The sequence below is a fragment of the Engystomops pustulosus genome, chromosome 6 (assembly GCF_040894005.1).
Source record: "Engystomops pustulosus chromosome 6, aEngPut4.maternal, whole genome shotgun sequence".
NCBI classification, from domain to species: Eukaryota; Metazoa; Chordata; class Amphibia; order Anura; family Leptodactylidae; genus Engystomops; species Engystomops pustulosus.
In genome coordinates this window covers 53,007,242-53,023,481 of record NC_092416.1, presented here as the reverse complement: position 1 = coordinate 53,023,481, position 16,240 = coordinate 53,007,242, and the positions used below count along the sequence as shown (strand labels likewise).

The following is a 16,240-nucleotide window of genomic DNA, read 5'->3' as shown; positions in this document are numbered from 1 at the left end:
TACATGGGACCTACATCATTGGCGGCAACTTTTTTGAGATCAACACCAATCCTTATAATTTAACAATGATGAGTCTCCAAAACTGCTTAGAGACCTGGCCTGGGCTCCACTTGATGCATTGAATTAAAAATAAATTATGAGGATGAATAATTACCAATGTAAATTCCATTTACTAGAGTTTCCCTTTAACTTAAGCAAGGATTTCGGGAATGATTCGCTTTCTTCTAATTTACTGAGGGAATCTGTTTATATGACGCGTCCGATCATGTAAGAGGAGCAGTGGAATAGTTATTGGTTCGGTTTCTGAGCTCATTAAGAAGCCGCTTTTTTAGTGCCCCCACAAGCAAAGTGTTTGTGCCATGTATCCATCCTTACTGCCGATAATAGTCTCAGAGAGTAACAGCCGATGGTGTGGGGGGATGGTTTCAGTCTAGCACTTAATTTTTTTAACGAACCTTTGTGTGCAGATAATGGACCATCTTCCTGTCAGGAAACGGCTGCCTGTGCTCCAGGATGATGCTCGGATGGATCTCTAGATAATATAATTGTTATCTGATGCTCATATCTACTAATTGGCGCTATACACACATGTGCACCCACAGCCTGCTGAGGAAGAGTCATCACATGGACGCTGCCTTGTCATCATGGCCGATGTCCTTGTGTTTGATGTGGCTTCTGATTACAAGTGAGAGTAGTGTGACAGTGATTGTGGCTACACAAACATGCGGCTGCCTGACAACTCATTTGATCAGTAATATTGCCGGTTGTATATTTTAGAGGTGATTAAGCATAGTCTAATCTGGGGTATGACGCACGTGGAGAACTGGGCAAAACATAGCGGAGATAACGCTATATCACAACCTCAGGGTAATACGTGTAAGTGGAATAAGTATGTGACCCCTCTATTATTCCCCCTGGAATGTATAAATAACTTTATAAAAATAATAATAATCTTTATTTATATAGCGCCATCGAATTCCATAGTGCTTTACTGTATGAATAGGGATTCTTCTTGTCAGTAAGCTACGTCCCGTAGACTCTGACCCTTCAACACTGATCATACAGTATTGGGAGTCCCCAACCCATTGGTTCATATATTTTGAATGGGAATAACTGATGTTGCATTCTTAAGGATAGAAGTATACAGAACGTAGGTTTAAGTGCTGTTTCTACAGCATGGCCACTTGGCTTTCAATGGCAACAGGACAGGTGAGGAGCATTCACTCCTCCTCCCTTCTCCACATGTCCATGTGCTTAGCCTGGGATCCGGTCTGGGGCAAGAGCATGACCATGTGCAAGGAGCAGGGGCATAACTTGAGGGTGTGCAGAGGTTGCGATCGCACCCGGGCCCAAGAGGTTATGGTGTCACTTACTTTCCCATATGAGAAGTCTATTACTATAAACCATACATAATAGTCCAAACTTTTGGGAAGTATGCTTAGTAGATCGGTGGCAGATTGCAGTCTCCATTGTTTGGCCAGTCAGATAGGTGTTCCATTATTAGGTATTATTTACACAAGAACAGACTGTGACTACCTATGGGAGGTTAAACTTCCCCACTGGTATCTGCCAGGTCTATCTACAACATTTCTCTGTAGTTTAATGAAGAATCATATGCACAATGAAATATCATCCACAATTTATTCTGATGCGTAACAAAGTTTCAAGACGTCTTCATCACATAGGGTATAATGAACTTTCTTCTGAAAAAGTCTCTTTAGAAGACAAGAATACAAAGAAGAGATGTTTCCATTGTCCACACTTGTACAGCTGGTACTAAGCAGGTACTGGATGCAACAATGTGCACTGGCATAGTCATAATAGAGATAGGTCACACTCTGCAGTCCATGGCGTACATCTTCCCCGTGGCAGTTCTTCCATATTTGTATACAGATCTTTGGTTCCTGGAGGATGATCCCATATCTAATGAAATAAAAACATGTACATATCAACATCTGAGGAGTCTATCTAATGGAAAATCACAGCAAAGTTTTGATCTAACAGGCCTTGCAAATACGAGCATTGCCTATTGCCACTGGAGAGTAGCTTACCGCAGTGTGTTATAACATCTATTTCTCCCTACAAATGAAAGAACTACTAATGGGAAGGAGATGACTTTGTTAACGTTAATCTGCAAAATTCAGGAACCATTAGTCTGATGTGGTTTTGTAACTGGAATATTTCTGAACTTGTGATATAAACTTAGTGATATTTAAAAAGTACACGTAACATTTCCCATGCAGTAAACATTTTAAAAAAATTATATATAGTAAAAAACCTCTGAATATGTAAAGACAGCACGTGAGAACTATAGATGCCAGAAAGCAGCCAGTGGATCCAGCCATTCCCAACCAACAAGACCATCCAAATTCATAGTGAATTCCCAAAAACACATTCTGTAACACCAGGGTGGCTCTCTCCACATAGACATCCACTGCGTACCACACCGATCCAACCATTCCTGGAATACCTGCCAAACATAATAGGCAAAAATAGTTGTGTTGGGAAAACAAAGTTGATCTGAATCTTCAGTAAGAAATGCAGTACATAAAAAGGCAAAACCTTGGCTGTTCATACTTATGGACCATGGTAAACAAGATCACATTGAATCCCTGTCTTATTCTATATGTATCAGGCACCTTTCAGACAAATGTATGCTACGTCCGGGCTTGGACCCAGGCATAGCATACTGCCAGCTGGAGAAGGGGAGGGGTGAGCGCTCCTCACCCCTCCCCTCTCCATAGGGAGCCATACAGCCAGGCTGTGTGTACAGAGGAAGATACAGAATGCTCTATCTCTCTACCGCCTACAGTACAGTGGGCAATACAGCCATTGTCCGTATTGCCCATTAAAGGGAATATGGCTGTATGCTACCCGTACTGAAGAGGTATAGTACGGGTAGCACACAGGCTGAAAAATCAGTTAGTCTAAAAAGAGCCTTAAGAGAAGACCCAACTCATTGGAAACACTAAGAGTACGACCAACGATGTAGGGAATCGTTGAGACAATGAAGACACCTTAAGACACACCAAGAAGACAGAACATTTTGGTACAATACAACTATTTGCTTGTTGCAGACATAAGGTACATTAATTAAAACACATATATATATATATATATATATATATATATATATATCTATCTCATAGAAAGAAAAAATCCCTTACCACCGATTCCAAATATGAATCCAGCCATGTAACACATACGCAGCTTAATATGAGGTTCTTCCTTCAGAACATTTACAGTATCCATTCCAAGCACCAATATAATTAGTGCAAAGCTGGCCAGGATGTCAGCGGTGATCATGAGGGCTCGGGCGAGGACTATCTTCACTAGGGAAAATAGTAAAGTGCAATCAAATATTGGACTGTGATCATACTCATAGCTGCTGATAGAATTCATCTAAGGACCTATATGATGTTCAATCAAATTACTTCTTATGACTACCACCAAATTGTAATACACCCAGGTGCTACTGGGAAGATTTCAGTTAGGGCTACTTATGATGGTGTTGTCTAATTGAACCCTGCTTTATACCCCGTACACCCTTTTGTGTAATGGAATACCCTGATCACCATCTCTAGAAGTAGTCTTCATTTAGTGTCAACTAACCCAGGGAGGTCAAGAGACAATGGCGTGTTAAGAGGAAAAGTTGAAATCAGTATGAGGTAAGAGGGGTAACAAGAACTCGGGACTGATGTAGGTGGTGGGGCATGACTCAACTTATTACCCACTGTGCTGTCCTCTCAAATCTGTCCCTAGTCATAAATTAGACCTGATTTTGCTCTTTATTTGAAGAATTTGATGAGTATTATAATGTTACAGACTACGGTCAGTGCTCACGTGGATGTTCTGCCAATATGGTGTCATACTGGTCACATGTTTTGACTCCATCTTGAGTATTGGTCACACATTCCCACCACAGTCCTCTGCATTTTTGACTGACCTGAAACAAAAAGTTTGATTTGCTTTTAGTCTAAATATATAACAGGCGGTTTAGAGATCTCTGTCAGAAAGTTATACATTATGCATTTTAACAACGCAACCTCCAGATTTGTGACTCAAAATGCAAAGGTTTGCGGAGGAACATTTTATTTATCCTATTCACATGTTTGTTGAGGTTTAGAACCCTATCAGAATTAATTGCATTTGGAATTTGTTAATATTGAGGAGATGTTTTCTTACATAGACCAGCTGTCCTGTCTAGTAATCTCATTGAGATCAGCCACTGCCAACCTAAATGGGTATTCATGCAGAAGAATGCACATATGTGAACGGACCAGATATGGGTGGCAGATGTCTCACTAATAGTAATGGTCAAAAAGCCCTGCCTATATACAGACCATTTGTTATCTCCCCCATTTCTGCAGCTTATCCTCATTATCAATGAAAGAACTTGATTAAAGTTCTGCTAAAGGGTCAGTCACATAGACCAGTCCCCTTCAACTGTTCCCTTATCTAATATATAAAGCTGGATGTATGCGTGTGTATGTATGTATGTCCGCTAAAGGAATCTGCACCGTCAGATTTACAATCACCAAATTTTACACAGCCACTCTCTGTGACACAGGGAACGTCATAGACTAGGTTTGGGGCTGAAATTTTAATCCTTCTCTTTCCAATTTACACTTATTAACCACCATATACAGGAGCCATTGTCTGCTGCTGTTGCTGTGGCAGTTAGAAGCTGAGCCGTGATTGGTTTCTGTTTTGCCACAGGTCATTAATATGAGCTCTGGGCTTTGATTGGTTACTATAGGCAATGAGTATAAGACTTCTTATGTGTGAGGTTATATGGGTAGGGATACAGACATAGTGGGAGATTTATCAGAAACTGTTCCAGTTGCCAATGGAAAGCAATCAGAGTGTCACGGGGGGTCCCGCGACCCATGCCTCCCATACCAGCGCCCCATACCTCTCCCCGCTCCCGAGTCCTGGCCTCGCTCCGTGTGCGCACGTCCCCGTGTCTTAGGGCGCACGCGCGGCAGCATTAGAGAATTTAAAGGGCCAGCGCGCCATTAATTGGCGCTGACCATTTCCCATGAGGCTGTTTATATCTGCCTCTCCCATCTCACCCTGCCAGATCTTTGTGCCTCACAGCCTAAGAGAAAGCTCTTCCTGCGTTCCAGTATCTCCTGCGTTCCAGTGTCTCCTGCATTCCAGTGTCTCCTGCGTTCCTGTCTCTCCTACGTTCCTGAGTCCATCCGTGTTCCTGTGTTACCTGACCTCCTCTGTGTTCCCGTGTTCCTCCGTGCTGCTGTCCTGTGTTCCCGTACCCCTCTGCCTGGACCTCCTATTGCTGACCCCGGATTGGACTCTGACGATGCATCTTTGCCGCCTGCCCTGACCCTGTGCCTGGACTGTGACCTCGAGATTTACTGCTGTTTCTGTACCTCAACCTTGGCCGCCACTGCAGACAAGTCACGCCTGAGGAACGACCTGGTGGTACCACGCCGCAGCTTGTCTAACCCGCTTTGCGGCGGGCTCTGGTGAAAACCGGGTACCACTTAGACTCCGGTCCCAGGTAGTGGCTTGAGTCATCGTCTGCAGTGGCCCAGAGGATCCACAACCCGCAAGCCTGACACAGAGATCAGCTGTAATTTTATAAACAGCTGTTTATAAATTTAGCTCTGATTGGTTGCCATAGACAACTAGAACAGTTCTGCTCTCAGACACTTCTGATAAATCTCCACATCGACAAAGTCACTGTCAGAGACAGAGACGGTTAGAGAAAATGGGAGTCAGAGACAGAGATAGTCAGAGACAGACAGATACAGTCAGAGACAGACAGAGATAGTCAGAGACAGACAGTGACAAAGACAATCATAAAAAAACGGAGTCAGAGACAGACAGTGATAGTCAGAGACAGACAAAGACAGTCAGAGACCGACAGAAAAAGTGAGAGACAAACAGAGACAATCAGAGTAAATCGGAGTCAGAGACAAATGGGCTGGAGGGTAGGTCACTGGTTGTACCACCCTATGTGTAAAAATGGAACGTCAGAAAGGCGCTGGTCCTCAGGGGTAAAAGGTTTCCTTTTATTCAGAGATATTTTGGACAACACGTTTCGCACTACAACGAGTGCTTCAGAGACAGTCAGGGACAGAGACAGTGCAGCAGAGACAGTCAGGGACAGAGACCATCAGAACCAGAGACCATCAGAACCAGAGACCATCAGAGACAGAGATGGTCAGAGACTGTCACTGATAGAGATGGTCAGTAACAGAGACAGTCAGAGACAGATAGACACAGATAGTGACAGAAACAAAGACAGTCAGAGACACACAGACAATAACGGACAGAGACCATCACTGACAGAGAGAGTAAGTAACAGAGACAGTCGGAGACAGACAGAGACACTAAGAGTCAATCTGAGACAGAAACGGTCAGAGACAGGGACAATCAGAGACAGCAGAGACAGTCAGGGACAGAGACCATCAGAACCAGAGACCATCAGAGACAGAGATGGTCAGAGACTGTCACTGATAGAGATGGTCAGTAACAGAGACAGTCAGAGACAGATAGACACAGATAGTGACAGAAACAAAGACAGTCAGAGACACACAGACAATAACGGACAGAGACCATCACTGACAGAGAGAGTAAGTAACAGAGACAGTCGGAGACAGACAGAGACACTAAGAGACAATCTGAGACAGAAACGGTCAGAGACAGGGACAATCAGAGACAGCAGAGACAGTCAGGGACAGAGACCATCAGAAACAGAGGCCATCAGCGACAGAGATGATCAGAGTCACTGATAGAGATAGTCAGTAACAGTGACAGTCAGAGACAGATAGACACAGATAGTGACAGAAACAGAGACAGTCAGAGACACAGAGAAAATAACGGTCAGAGACAGTCAGAGACAGCAGAGACAGAGATGGGCAGATTTTGTCACTGATAGAGACAGTCAGTAAGAGAGACAGACAGAGACAGAAACAGAGACAGACGGAGACAGAGACAGCTCATATACAGAGAGACAAACAGACACAGTGAGAGACACTCAGAAACAGAAACAGACAGAAACAGTCAGCAACAGAGACAGAAAGACACTCAGTCAGAGAGGGAGATAGATACATATAAAATATTTCTTGTTAACCTATTCTATTTTGTTATAGCAATGAGCAGTTATTTACTACCCTGTGCACCGCTGGGAGCTACAGCTAGTGCTATGTAAAATAAATGTTTTCATATTTTAACAGAAATGCAACGAACATTAAAAGCTGTGAGTCTTTCAGGCAATAGAATATAGTGGCCACAATGGTCTGGATGTTGATTTAAACAATGGATTGAATATGATCTACTAGTTCACAGTATTTTTTTTAATAGTCATTACTGAAAGAAACCAGAGTTCACCCCATTTAACTACTCATGTCCTCAGGAAGGGTATAAAATGTCCTCTAAAGTAATGTGGAAATGACCCAAAAAGAGTCATATTTACATGCAATGAGTCAAGGTTAGAGGCTGTAGCGGGAGTATCACTCCAAATGACCCTATCTTCATGTTCTATAATTCTGTATAAGTCTTTAACTGCCTGTATCTCTGGTTCTGTAATGCTGATGTGATCTGAAAGATGAGATTCTTGTCTTTCATATGGCACCAAGTGACACCACCCCTGCAGCCTCTAAACGTGAATCATCTCAGTCAACTATAACTTTATAAAGATATTGTAGCCAATTTTTTTTTATAAAAATGCAACTGGTTTTATATGTCCTTGTTTTGTCAAAAATATATATTGAAGGATTACTGATTTCTACAGTTGTAACCAATATGTATTTGGTTCCTTGGCTTCCAATTGGTATCACTAGTGTACTCATGCTATATAGCTTAGATTTTTGATGTCATATGACTTTTAAAGTTCACTAAGATCTTTCATTTTATTTTACGTGTCCTCAATTTTGTGTAGTGAAATTACCATTTAGTATTCTATTGCCTTGATCTGGAAAGAAAAATATCCTCAATGACATAAATCAGTCCCATAGTAACTTAAGAGAACAATGCAAGTGCACAGGAAATGGCATGCCTGTCACGTAGAATACAGCTTAATGGAGCGGTATAAGATAATGAGGATTTCCAATAGACGGAACTGTCTGAATTTTATCTTAAGTCTGGAAAACTATAGCAAAGATAGTGAGAGCTGTGAGCTGTGATTTATGATGTCGTAAAAAACGCTGCCAAGAAAGTACATCATTACACTAGTTGTCCTCAAAGTGCCATTCTGTTATGATGGTATTGCCAGGAATAGGGAAATCATTTTTGTGACTTGACATTTTGTGCTGACTGAACCAAAACATAGATACAAAGACGGTACTTTCAGGAATAGTTGCTTTGACATCAATATTAGGTTGTATTTACTTTCAGTGACAACTATGGCAATTTTGCAGCTATATCTTTTTATTGTATTCATGTAAAAATATCTTATCAGAGAGCATTAAGACATTTGTTTGTAAAAGTCATTAAGCTCCAAAGTTGGACACAACAGCACCATGTATGTCTGGTGGGACACATTCCCATCTGTAGACAGAACTGTTTTGACGTGGTTGCATCTCTTCAGTACAGTGTAGGGAACTGGTTTGGCTAAGTGAGAGGCTTTTGTCTAGGCTCAAGGAGTAAGACATTGCCAATTAAAGGCAGACTTGCAAGGCAGACTTACAGAGACATTGCCAATTAAGTCTGCCTTGCAGGTGGCAGCGTCTCCGTAAGGAGAACTCTTACCCCCCTACCCTGTACAGAAGGTCAAGTAGACATCATAGCTACATTTCCTTCATCTGGGACAATTTAGTGTATATACTCTGGCCATGCAGAATTACTTGTTGGTGTCCTCCTTGGCACCCAGCACCTGGGAAAACAAGGAGCATACAGGCACTCCTTTCTTTTTAGTAGAAGACAGACAACTTGCAGGTCAATCACTTGCCATTATGGCCTATCTTCTACCGCTTTATTTACAAGTAACCTTCTTACTGCCCTGTGTTGTGAGCAGGAGGATGCCTTCATGACCTTTGAGATGACACAATTTTAGTTTACTTACCTCCAAGCTGTCGTCTGCATTTACCATCCAGCAGTCAGTCCAAGTGGCCACCACCAAAAACACGGTTGACACAAGAGCCAAGCACAGAGCCATGAACTGTAGCACCACGGTCAATCTTAAGTCTGGAGGACTCCAAAACAGAAACAACTCTTTACACTTGAAGGAAAAGTTGTACATCTTATAATAATACATTAAACGGAAAGTATAAATGCCTCTTTAGGAACTAATAATAATAGAAACTCACCCATAGCATACATGTAATAATGTAGACTATATTAATAATGGAGACCCCAAAGCATAGCATAATACTTGATACCCCCCGAGCAGGCATATAAAACAGGAGACCCCCCTCCCTGACATGACTGTAATGACCAGGGGCATCGCTAGGCCAAAGGAGCATGACACTTGTACCGCTGTCTGGCATCTCCCCCCACTCTCACCCCTGTCTGTTGTTCCTGGCACTGATAGAGGTGAGTACTGCAGTGGAGAAAGGAGCTGTAATCTCTGTCCTTCACTACAGGTGTCGTCATTGCACTGCAACTCCAGTTTCAAGCAGCTGACTACAGTGCAGGGCAGGGACAGATTAAGGGTGGTAGGGGCCCCTGGCCGCTCCGGGCCTATTGCAGAGCAGGGATCGTACTGTTCCCTTGCTCTGCCATAGAGACCCAAGGCTCAGACCCAAACAGATAGTGGCCGATTCGAGCGGCCATGCGAACCTCCCGAATTGCACCCCAGGTGACCCCCCCCTATAATCCGAACATGGTGCTGGGAGCGGAAGACGCGGTATAATGATGGCACCGCTTCTTATCCCACACACTGGCTAGAGGAGGAGGAAGGCAGCTGAGTATTTTTTTTAGCACAATAAAGGGATTTAAGTATAAAGGACATACCATGCTGGGGAGGCCCTGTGGCGAAAATCCATTGCACAGGGGGATATTATATACTAGGGGCTGTGAGGGACATTATATACTGGGAGCTGTGGGGGACATTATATACTGGGGACTTTGGGGACATTATATACTGTGGGCTGTGGGGGGCATTATATACGGGGGCTGTGTGGAGAATTACTTACTGGAGGTTGTGATGAGCACTACTAAGGGCTTTGAGGATGTTACTTCCTGGTGATACTTATTTAGTGTGGGAGAATTAATCAGTGTGTGTGTGTGTGGGGGGGGGGCATTATTTAGTACGTGTATTATTAGCTGGCTCCTTTCACTGCACATGGTTAGAAAGTGGCCACAATTGGGCATTGAAAGGCATAATTCAGTGTAGGGTCACATTGAAGGAGTATTAGCCCACTTGATGTGGAACTGTCCCAGGCTACGCTGATACTGCAAGATGTTATAAACCTGATTAATCAGACCAAGAAACGTATCGCCCTCCATTGGAAAGAGTCTCACAAGTCTCAGAATTTTTTACCAGGGCCAATCTCTTAATATTGCTGGATAAATTTGTTTATTATAAGCGAAATTCACTTAAAAAATTTGAAGCCCATGGCTTGATGCCCCAGGTCTAGCTCCTCTGACCATCACTAGAGATAGATTACTTCAAGTTAATACAGGTTAACCACCACCATTATGACCATCAATGATTTTCTGACAATAGTATCTAATGCTAAACCAAACTGTTTCTGGATCTGAGTACTATGGACACTTGCCTTTTGTGGACACCTGAAATCATCTCATACCCAGAATCTAGAATTGTCCTATGTAATAACTTAACACCACTAAAAATTATCTCATCAATAACTAAGATTTTCTCTTACAAATGACCTGGGACTCCCAGACCTATCCTAGAAAATTACCCACATGACTTGACCCATAATCCAAGGAACTCTCCCTATAATCTATCCAAAATTTCCTAGAAGTTTTGTCACAGTACCTCAAGTGTTTTAGAACATTTTTAAATAAAAACTTGAACATTTTAGAACTGTTCTCAGTAACAACCTCAATGAGCTATAATTCCAAGACACATTCTCATTATTTACCAAAAACAGCCCTTTAATTGGCCCAAGACTTTTAGAGGTTTCCGTAATTAATGGCCCCAAGCTCTTGTAACCTTGTGACCAAAGACCCTGAGAAATGTTACCCAGAAATCCTGTAGATTTATTTTCAATAATGGTACAAGAGTCTTCTGAATAATTATCACTTGATGGTTTTCTGAATACATGAATTTTGTCATTCACAATGGTTTATGATAGAAAAATGATCATATTGTTCCTTAGTTGGGATTTTACTGAGAGGATTGTTTGTTTCAATGTAATTAAATCATGCTCTGTTTCTGTCATTGCTACTCAGTTGACTGGAGAGAGTCCAAAGATGCACATATTCATAGACTGTGACTTCTAATGTTATCACTGTGCTTTCATTTTGTAGCCAGCATATTATGTAGCAAGTGTCAAAGAGCTTCATTGGCCTTGGATGAAACCAAATGAGCAATTGAGGGAGATAGGTTTTAGGTATATGTATAAAAAAATAAATGGTGACATAGTGGCATAAACATTATTGGTGTAGATGTCACACCCAGGCCTGGTTCCTGGTGGTGCCATTCGACCATCTATCAATAGTTAAAATATCACATGGGATGTAGGTTTTATTGGGGTCTAAAGCATATCTAAATTTTCAACACATGTTGCAGAAAGCAGTAGGCCAATTTATGTACATGGGGAGTTGTACTGTTTATGTAGCTTGTTGTCTTCATATTCCTATATTCTTGCTATAATCTGCAATAACTTACTCCTCCTGTTCCCTTTTCATAAATTTCTATTTAATCTAACACCTCAGTAAGATTCTGTTCTTCTTAGCATGACACAATTCAGGGGAGGCGGGAGGATAAGTGCCAGAGTAAGTGGAAAAAGAATCACTTTACTCTGATAAGAAACATTTCAAAGTTTCTTTTATTCACATATTCTATTGATTTTTGCAAAGTTTGATAAAAAGTTTATAACACTTAAAAGTTGCCCTTGTTTCCGGCTATGCTCATTCCTGCAAGATTGTCCCCAAAATTAAAAGGGCAGGGTTCATACAAATCAGGGGAGATGTTGCATATGTTCCATCATTTGGTTTTAAAGTATGGACGGCATAAATCCAGCAGACATTGAAGATATAGGGGCACATTTACTTACCCGGTCCAGTCGCGATCCAGCGGCGCGTTCTCCGACGCTGATTCGGGTTCTGCCGGGATTCACTAAGGTTGTGTGCCCGATGTTCACTAGGTGTTGCTGCTGCGCTGAAGTCCGCCGTAATTCACCTTCTTCGTCTCGGTGTATGTGAGTGCTATTTTTGCAACACATTTTTTTTTTTTAAATTCCGCGCTTTTTTCCGAATCCGTCTGGTTTTCCGACGGCCACGACCCCCGATTTCTGTTGCGTGAAAGCCGGCACCGATGCCCCACAATACGTTCACGTGCACCAAAATCCCGGGGCAATGCGGCGCGAATCGGAAAAAATTCGGGAAACCCGGCGGAAAAACGTGACCCATAGTAAATGTGACCCATAGAGTATGGGCATAAACTTAGATCTTTAATGTTTTCACTGCAAATGGTTGAATTGTTGAAAAAACTATTTGAATAAATGCTTCAAATGTTTAATTTCTTGAGACCCTGTCATAATAAGAGACTTATGGACTATTGACGTCTGTGAGTCTACTACATATACATACAACATGCAACTGCAATAAAACTGCATCAAATATCTGTGATAGTAGATGGGCTGTCCTGGTGACTGTGAGGGCATTTTCAAATTTTTGGCACAGTACTGAGGCTCCTGGTATCTGCCGACAACAGCAGGGATTTTGTACTTTGTACTCTCTGATACTCTTATAACACCATCATTGCTCACATGATGTAAAGTAAAGGAAAAGATCCCTAGAATTCCCATTATACAAGACAAGGTTCATTAAAGGTTCTTTGAATGATCAACCAAATAAATTAACAATAATGGTAATAACAAACTACTACCGGTAGCAGAGAATAGTCAAAAGTCAAAGGATAAAAAATCTAACAAATGTAAAATAACAAATGTTGTTTGGATTCGGAGCATCTTCTGTTTCTCTGGGGACGGATTTTAATCACTATAATGATTAAAATTCAGAGACATTTTCCTTGCACAGAAACAAAAGAATGGAAATGAGCTAAAATCCCAAGGTAACTTTTGTAATTTGCATATTTTAGCTCTTCCGCCGCACTTTCATGCTAATTACCCCAAATCAGTTTCTATTAATCTTAGCCTAATGCTCATTCTCGGTTACAAAAATATTTCATACAAATACCCCCTTTGGTAAGATTCTGTCTTGTCTGTACTTGGTGAAAATATATAATTTATATACATTTATACATATATATAATATTTCTACCTGATCACATGTACAATAAGCTAGAAACAACAGACTGAGTTCAGATGTAGTTTTATGATTATTTGTAGCATGTTAATCTAGATAGATAAAAGAAAGAATACAGAATTATATATAATATACTGATCAGGCATCAGATGGGGTGGGGTGTGTGCACAAAACATATGAGTTGTGTAAGTTTACCTCCACTTTCTGCTCCCAGGACTCATGGCTGTTGTTCCATGCGGGTGACAATATCCGAATCCTTTCACCTTGCAGGAGTTACAGACCTGTAGTAGTTTACTTTGTTTCAAAAAGTGAAGTGATCAAAAGCGTAAAACGAAGTGATCTGTTCAAGCCAGTCAAGGCTCCAAGTCAACTTCCAGTATTGGAAAGAGCGAGAAAGTGTAGCATTGGAAGGGTGGAAGGCAATATCCTTGTTGGACTGTTTTAAAACTTTCCAAGTCATGTCAGATGTGCCTTGCATTCTTCAGTGTGATTTCTGCAGTCATTAGCATGGTAATGGGGTGGAAACTGTGTGCAGTATCCAGGAAATTATGGGTGAGCACCTGTAAATTCAGCGGTTACTGCGGGACAACGTGTGATGGAATACAACGGTCCCAGAAGGAATAAGTTTGCACCAGTTAAGGTACAAGATGCAAATTGTTCATATTAAAGAACATTTCATCAATGAGCTTCTCAGATCCTAAGTCATTGTGGCCTTTGTTGGTAAAGTTCTTTATGCTGTGAACTTTAGCAATTCTTTTTTGATTCTGCTATTGTAAATATAAAAAAGTGATATGAGACTTAAAAGATGCCATAAATGATTGATTTGCGGTGGATAATCACCCAAGAGCCCTTCTAACAAAAAGGAATTGCCCTTGCACAGCAGAAACTACACTTCATGTAACTATTTCACTGATGGTTTCTACTATTTAATTTATGCTCCTTAGTCCATTGTGTGAAAGCTGCAAGGGTAATGACTTTATAGATCCTAAACCAAAAAAACGTTTCTACAACCAAATGTTAGTATAAATAATATGCAACCACCTAAAACAAAACAATATATTACCAAAATTAGGATATTACACCAAATGCTAAATTTTCTATTAACTTCAAATGAGATTGTAAAAGGAAACGAGATTAAACAGGTAACAGAGATTGTAACATTTGGCATTCAGATGTCCCCTGGTCATGGAATACCTAGATATTGCTTTCCCTGTTACAATCTCATACTTATTTTTTAATATATGTACACAGTATGCAGATCTCACTACATTTTCTGCTCAGCTTTTTGATGAGAAAACACAAAGCATCATGGGAACTGTGGGCAGCTTATAATTGATTCAACTTTAGAGCAAAGGCAGGAAGAGGGTAGTCTCCGACCTCTTCACTGCTGCTGAGGAAGAAGTCTGGAAAGAGAAAGGTGAGCAGGACAATCTGGGTATCGTTTTGTTTGTTTTGAAAGGGTGAATCGGTGATAAAAATTCTTTAATTCTTTTAATTCTTTTGGAAGCAGCAAATATGTGGGTCATTTTTCACACTGCTTTTGCATTTGGACCTTAATTTATGTTAAATAAAAAAATAACATGCTGGAATGTGTTGTGTTATTCATCTGAGGTTATATTTACCTAATTTCAAGAGGGTGCACATAAAAAATATCTCTCAACTCTGTACAAACAGTATACATAACAGAAACACGTTACTGGCTCCTAGAGTTAGTAATACTCCAGTCGCTGAGAAACAGCTGCGGTGTTGTTTTCTAACATAATACTTTCTGTAAAAATAGGAAAGGGTGAATCGCGTGGGAGTGGGGAACATTAATGAATGTTCAATAGTTAAAGCCAGGATCAAGGGCTTTCATTTCCATGTAAAGATCTGACCATCACTGCTGTGAACAGTCACTTGGTTCATCTTTATTGTACCAATTATTATAGTTAATGTTATTCTGTGGAAAGGGGATAACAATCTGATTGAAGATTTCCCGAAAACACGGATCCCGCTCTGTAATTAGATTAAACAGCTGGTTGAACATGTGACCTGCTGCTCCATTCAATACAATGGGAGAGCAGTAAGAAATCGCTGCGCATTCTTCTCCTTTAGTGGTGTGCTCTGCAACCTCCGATGATACCATACCTGGTCGGGACAAGGTATCTTGGTGCCCTAGGCGGACAAAAGAAAAAAATATCACCTACCCCAGTGTTCCACCATCAACAAACTCTTTCCTCAACTCTAACCCTCACCCTTGCAATCCAACAATAATATTTCCTCCTATGTTTCAATCCCCCTCCCCCCCCAAAAAAATTCTGTGTCAAAGATTCAACGCCATCCATTTTCATCCCACTTATTTATGCCCAATGCCTTCATACATAAACCCATCATTTATCTTATGACATTGCACACAGTTTGCATTGTCTATTGCGCTATACAGTACAGGTAATACAAGTAACATTGGCTGTAGTATAGGTGAGATTTGCAGCATGTTACATTTTTTTGTCTGGATGAGGTTTTGAAAATCTTATCCATATCTGTTTTACTGCAGCAAATATCAGTAATAATCATAATAATAATATATTCAGAGAAGTAACACTAAGTAAGGCCCCATGTGCATTAGCACATATGATGGCTGTGCACACACTGCAGCCAGCTCACGGTCGCCCTTGACTAGCATTATGCATGGTCACGTTGCAGTGAGTACACTGTGGGGGAGATTTATTAGAAGTGTCTGAGGTAATATTTTTTAGTTGCCCATAGAAACCAATTAGAGCTTATCTTTAGTTTTGTAAACAGCTATGGGAAAATGAAAGATGAGCTCTGATTGGTTGCCATGTTGCCAGTTCTGCCCTCAGACACTTTTGATAAGTGTCTCCCCCTATACTCT

At 41.1% G+C, this 16,240-nt stretch overlaps 1 protein-coding gene across 2 annotated transcripts; it reads right to left on the bottom strand.

The window, feature by feature from the left end:
- Positions 1-1,638: 1,638 nt before the first annotated feature.
- On the bottom strand, positions 1,639-13,781 carry LOC140065690 (claudin-16-like). 2 transcript variants are annotated; one of them, XM_072113266.1, is made up of 6 exons: positions 13,564-13,781; positions 9,032-9,161; positions 3,844-3,946; positions 3,168-3,332; positions 2,279-2,470; positions 1,639-1,923 (listed from the first exon to the last, which is right to left on the bottom strand). In XM_072113266.1, exons 1-6 carry the CDS (start codon positions 13,587-13,589, stop codon positions 1,832-1,834), a joined length of 708 nt encoding a protein of 235 aa, XP_071969367.1. In that variant the 5' UTR covers positions 13,590-13,781; the 3' UTR covers positions 1,639-1,831. The 2 variants fall into 2 exon arrangements, with proteins under 2 accessions (XP_071969367.1, XP_071969368.1); XM_072113267.1 differs by having other exon boundaries at positions 9,032-9,153.
- Positions 13,782-16,240: the final 2,459 nt, after the last annotated feature.

Coding starts and splice junctions, on each gene's coding strand:
- LOC140065690 (XM_072113266.1), bottom strand. CDS start 13,589: ATGAGTCCTGGGAGCAGAAAGTGGAG. Junction 2,471..3,167: donor ATTCATATTTGGAATCGGTG/GTAAGGGATTTT, acceptor TATGTTTGGCAG/GTATTCCAGGAATGGTTGGA. Junction 1,924..2,278: donor CTGTCTTTACATATTCAGAG/GTTTTTTACTAT, acceptor TTATTTCATTAG/ATATGGGATCATCCTCCAGG.